At 28.4% G+C, this 6,577-nt stretch overlaps 1 protein-coding gene across 1 annotated transcript; it reads left to right on the plus strand.

Annotated features, from left to right (window-relative positions):
* Nucleotides 1-260: 260 nt before the first annotated feature.
* Nucleotides 261-923, plus strand: LOC123301427 (mucin-6-like). Its single transcript, XM_044884165.1, has one exon. The coding sequence runs from the start codon at nucleotides 261-263 to the stop codon at nucleotides 921-923; it is 663 nt and encodes a 220-aa protein (XP_044740100.1).
* The last annotated feature ends 5,654 nt before the right edge of the window (nucleotides 924-6,577 follow it).

The raw sequence follows: 6,577 nt of genomic DNA on the forward strand, positions 1-6,577 counted from the left end.
TTGCAGTACCCAACACACACAACCTTCAGTCTACACACACTGAAAAACTAACAAAATACACCGATCTAGCTGTCGATCTGAGGAATCAATGGAAAATGACAACAGTTGTTGTCGTTCCGGTGATACTAAGCTCAATAGGCGTCATACCAACAACACTTCACAACAGTCTGCATACACTTGAACTACACAAAAACACATACATACAATTACAAAAGGCAGTTATAATTAATACTTGCCGTATAGTGAGAAAGTTTCTCTCTATGGGACACAGCACTCTCCAAACACAAACATTAACCACTGCTCAACAAACAACAACAAACACAACATTCTCTCCGACCAATGCAAACACACTCATGCCAAACACGGAAACTTCACACCAGCACCCACACAACACACAGTTACACACACAAAACATAACGCAAGAAATATACCCGACACAACACAGCACATCTACAACAACACTCACACACGCAACATCAGCACATTCTCCAAACCAAACACAAAACAATACACAAGAAACAAACTCATCACAACACAACATCATTACTTACACTACAACAGCACTCATACACGCACCACCCCCACTTTATCGAAACGAAACACATAACACACCACCCATTGCTCGGTTAACAAGCCTCACACAAGATCAAATATCAAGACCATCAGATGCCTCAAACAAAACACTAAACACTTCACAAGAAACACAACATAGTATAACTTTATTAACCACAACACCCATACACGTACCACCACCAATAAATCAAAACCTCACACAAAACACTTCACCCATTGTAAGACTCACACATGGCCAAATTGCACACTATTCAAAACCGGCGGAGAACGTCCCAATCGCTCATCGAACGCGAAAGCGAGCACAACACAATACAACACCACACACATCACCCAAAAGGCGAGGTCGCTGAACACAATAAACATACATACATTTATACACACTACAAGAACAAAAATACCCTCACAAATATACACGCACACTCACACACATTCTCCGGTTCACATGACAGACCAGAACAAGAAAAAAATAGTTTACCGTCACTTGACTGTGTCCGTGCGGTAAACTAAATCGGACTCAGCCCTGCTATGAAATAGATGAGACAACAACAATAATAATAATAATAATAATAATAAAAAATAAAAATATATCATAAATTATAACCTGAAAAATAAAAATAAAAAAACATTAGAAATCATACAAAAAAAAAGAAAAAGCATACAAATAACTCACTTTCAAGCTCCTGTTGAAGTTTACCTTCAACTAATTGCTGAGCAATTTCTAACGTTCTAAACAGATAATTATCCGGCGCTAAAAATAATAAAAAACCTTTAATAAATTATTCTAAAAAAAAAAAAAAAAATTGAGACTTACTGAACGTTAGTAAATAGGTCATCTCATACAACCTACAATCATGTTGACCCCCCTCGATCATCCACATTAGGGCGTCTCTCGCCTATCCTATTTGCACTTAAAAACAAAAAATTATAATTAATAATTTATTAGTTAACAATAAAATTTTAAACATACTTGTTGACACTAAATAATATATATATAAGCACAGTGGTGTTGACATTTTTTTTTAATTTTTTTTTTTTCACTTGTTCACTTGAATGAAAGACTAACTTGTTCACTTGAATGAAAGACTAACTAGAAAAGTAACTCTATTTATTTAAAATAAATACAATTATGCAAAAAAATCATACTCAGAAAGAATTTATTAAAAATGAATTTATTCGGGATATTATTATGAGAATTTGATTAGTGGGCAATTCACAAATAATTCAGTTCAGGGAATCTGCGTTAGAAATTCGATATACCGATTTTTTTTTTTTTTTTTTTTTTTTTTGCCAGATTGCAGTTTATAAATAAAGAAAATAATTAGATTAAATCATAGAAACTTTTAAAAAATATTTATTCACATGAAGTATTGGGTGACACCACAGTTCAATAAATTAATCAAATCCATTCCTATAACGACCTACATTCATAGAGAAATTTTTCATTATTACAGCAAATCCATTTGGTGAACTCCAACAATGTCGACATAAATCATGAAATTTTTGAAAATTCATATCAGAGCCAGCATGATCGTAGAATATGTGTTTTAGATTCATTTCGTCTGTTTTGAATAACACCAAGCAATTAACATTGTCCCTTATGTTATGCTTTGGAACACATGCGTAGCTCTGACATAGGTAGAAACAATCAATTTTTCGATGACGACCCATACTAAAGTATTCTCTACTTCTCTGTTGTGAATGACAGCTCACATCATCAAAAATGAAAAGACTTTTTTATCGAGCTTCATTCAGACTAGGAATTTCACTAGTATCACTAAGTGGAAAAATAGCCAACCCCTTCCACTAATTTTAAAGTCTCTTCTAGTAATTGATATTTCGGTTAGTAAACAGATTTACTGTAAACATAAATGTTTTCAAAGTGTAAACCATTTTCATCTTAAATTAAATTCAACATAACATTGGTTTTACCACAACCACTAGGACCACATATTATTGTTCATAGTGAATCTGAAAATAGACGACCATGATATGTTTGTGTGTCTGTATTTTCTGGTAATAAACACCCAGAGCGGGTTGTTGTTTATGAAAATGCAATGTAACTAAGACTAAAATTTCAATACAACCCAGAGCACTTTACGATACAGATCTACATGCGTATGCTAAACAATTTAAAATTCCGTATTTTTGTAGTGTTTTTATGTGTGACACCCTACCTAAAAGATCATATACATATGAAACAGGAATTATCAACCATGATGTATCCAAAAATAGTGTTGCACACTGTACGGTATATAAAAAGTATAAACTGCAAGCTTTGGTAACTTAAAGCCATCATAGGAAATAATTAAATATTTTAACTGATGTGACATTCAATATTATTTTGCAATCACAGTTTTAATATTACGATTGTGGACATCTATGTGTACAATTTTTACTAAATAAATAAACCAACAAGTCTTGTATTCACATCATTCAAAATCAAGATGCCATACTCTTAAATGGGATAGCTCTTTTATATATCAAAAAATTATCAAGATTCATATACATCATATAATGAATCAATACTTCGATGTAATGACGGATATAATTGTTGTCGTTCATAATGTTATATACTACAAAGGTGAAGAAAAGAAAATTGAATTAAAAAATTAATTCAAAATTCTGTAAAGGTAGTGAAGCAAAAAGAAAAAAAAAGAACTATAACCCATTATGGGGTTATAAGAAAATTAAAATATGAAAATTAAGAATCAAAAGATTTACAAGTTACGAGTTACGAAGTTAAGAAAAGATTTAGAGTACGAGTTAAAAAGTGTGCAAGGGCCCACCCATACAGTTTCCGGGATAATTGTACTATTTAAAGCCACCCTGATATTTAAACTGACAGGTCCAGAGGTTTTTAGATCAGAACTGGATGAAATGTTTGATGTTCAAGTAAGGGCTTCATTTCTTTACCTTTCCAAAATTTACCGCATGGATTTAATTTCACACCTACAAAACAAAATGTCAGAAGGAAAGAGTTAAAAAACAATATCAGAGATAATATAAACTTGAGAGATATTTTATGTAATTCATGATCAATTACAAAATTGGTACAGTATCCTAAATTTAACACATTAAGTTTTACTAAAAACAAATACTAGTAGGTATTTAAAAAATACACAAATCTAAAGTTTTTACAAATGGAGATAAATAAATTCTAAGTCATGTTAACCTAGGATTTTAAATAAACTTATATCAAAGTTTAAAAATGGATGCATTATAAAATTAAAAACCCAAAAACCCTTCAAGCTATCCCAAAAATTCCATAATAACAATAATCTAATACATACCAGATAATTTAATAAAATTCACTGTTTTTAACATATTATTTTAAGTATGCTGCATGCTAATAATTTAAATTGTATTTTAATAAATAGGATCCATTACTTTATACATTGATGATGCTTGCTGCTCGGTGGATCAAGTCGAAGAGGCCCTATCCTCATACTTCAAGCAGTAGCTTAGCAAATTAATTCGCGCATCAATCATTGCGCATAAGAAAGTAGTTCTATGATTTTATATAATATGTTTGTTCGTAATTTATGTACTTTAACCGACATAAATTACGGAACATTCCCCAAGAGTCAGGAAAAAAAAAATTTTTTTTTTTTTGAAAAAAAAAAAAAAATTTTTTAAAGCAATCACCCTATGTATAAAGAAAGTAAGAAAGTTCGCCCCATTCAACGATATGCATCCATTTTCACCCTTGTACAACTAAGTATAAACTATAAATTTATGAAAAAGAAAATTATATTAACGATTAATACAGTTTAAGACAACTGTAACTAGAATCTATAATACAATTTAAATAACAACTTTAAGAAAAACTTCTAACAATGTTAAAGAATTTTTAAGCTTTAACAAAACACTATTAATTTATCAAAATTTTTTAATAACAAATCTAACTATCTCTTAATAAATAATTTTTACATTAATTATAAGCATAAATTTAAGAAGGAAAAGCACAATTATATCAATAACTAAGCGAAAAAATAGACAATCTTAATTAGAATCTATAATAACAATTTGAATAATAAATTTAAGAAAAAACTCTAACAATCATAAACAAATTCTTAAGCTTTAACAAAAACTTCTCTAACTTTCATTTTTAATACGATATCACAACTTTAAATCTGTTAATAAATAGTTTTCACATTTTTGTAAAAATTTTCCAAATAAATAATTTTAATTTTTACTTATACATACAAAGAATGTACACATGAAAAAAAGATATCATTAACATTTATAATGACAAAGAAAAGAACAAGTTACACCTCTGACATTTTTAGAGGGTCAAAAAACGAAAAATACAATGTCAATTGACGAAAGGAAAGAAAGAAAATTGTTTTTTTAAACAGGCATGTCATTATCATGATCCTGATATACAATTTACTTATAAGATTCAAAAAAAAAACATTTAAAATTATCGAATGTGTTGAATTCCTACTTTACATATATAAATTTACTTAACAAAGAAAAACTCTAATTATTGTTCTCGTTAAGTTTAAAAATTAGATTAGGAGTTAATTTACGTTATTATATTAAACCATCTTAATATCACTTTATTCTTCATATATGATGTTGATGTAAATAAAATTCCAGAATACACCTGTTAATAGCACTTAGAAAAATCATTACACTAGGTAAATTACAAATTCAACGTCCATCAAAATATGGTATGTCCAGTTTAAATATACGTAATTAAACATTCAAAATGTTTTACCAATGGTCAGGCAAACCGTTATCCACAATGTTATATCTATTGCATAAAAACTGACGCCAACATCCAATTATGAATTCATTTAAAATCGTCATCATTTGTTTATTGTGACAAAAAAAAATATACAAAATTTTCCATCGAATATTATGTGTCCAAACGTAGTTATGCATAATCCATTTTGTAAAACTTAATACTCCATCACCATAAATAAAAATAATTTTTACCGTAAGTGTATGAAATTTCAAATCGTTATCTATTAGCAGATTCGTGTATTTTTGACAACTACATTTGTGTGAATGACGTTTAATAAAGATGAGGTTATGTCAAAGTTTTTGAAGAATTTGATGCTTAATTTATTTGTTATTAAGGTATGATGATTAATTTATTTGTTATTAAAGTATGATGATTAATTTATTCATTATTAAAGTATGATGATTAATTTATTTGTTATTAAAGTATAATTATTTGAGTGCGAAAATTTAAAGGAACAAATTCGTTCAAGTCTTTTTACTTTTTGAATGAAAATCATTTTATTCATTTGAATACTACTAAAATGTATTAAAATTACAAACATTGTAATGGTCAAACACACCAACGTATAAAAAAAATATTTTTTTTTAAGAAACGGTAAGTTTTAAGAAAAAGAAAAAGACTTGATTTTTACAATAAGTTTTTACATTATGCAATAAAAAATTTAATTTGTAGGAATTCAAACAAAAAAATTAAAATTAAAAGAGAAATATACCAGATGTTATGTGAATTTCCACTCTTCAACTAGTAAAATGAACAGTTTATCTAAAGAAATCTTTAGTCTAGCAAGCAGAAATTTTCTCTTTTTAAAGAAAAATACGTCCACGGTATCGGTAAAATTCCTTCAGACAATGCTTAACTACAAGTTAATATTACGGATCTCTATGAAAAATTCTTGTACAAAATATTATAAGTGAACAATTTTAGAGAATATAATAACAAATAATGATCCAATAAATTATACTGCTGATAGGTACTGATTTAAACAATTTATGTTTATTTAGGTTATCTTCATGACAATTTACTTTATGAATAAACAATTGCTGATGAAACATGGTAAAATTTTATACGACAAGATTAAGGTTTGAAAGAATAAAGTAATTTACAAATAGCTTAATAAATTTTCGTTAATTTACAATTTTGATGTACAAGTTTCTTTTTCAGATATATCTCTGTTTGTTTCGTAATACCGGAATGAGATAGATTATGAAAATACTAAGTGTATAATTTAAAAATTTTCGGAAAGAACTATTC

This window comes from Chrysoperla carnea, chromosome 5 (assembly GCF_905475395.1).
Source record: "Chrysoperla carnea chromosome 5, inChrCarn1.1, whole genome shotgun sequence".
NCBI classification, from domain to species: Eukaryota; Metazoa; Arthropoda; class Insecta; order Neuroptera; family Chrysopidae; genus Chrysoperla; species Chrysoperla carnea.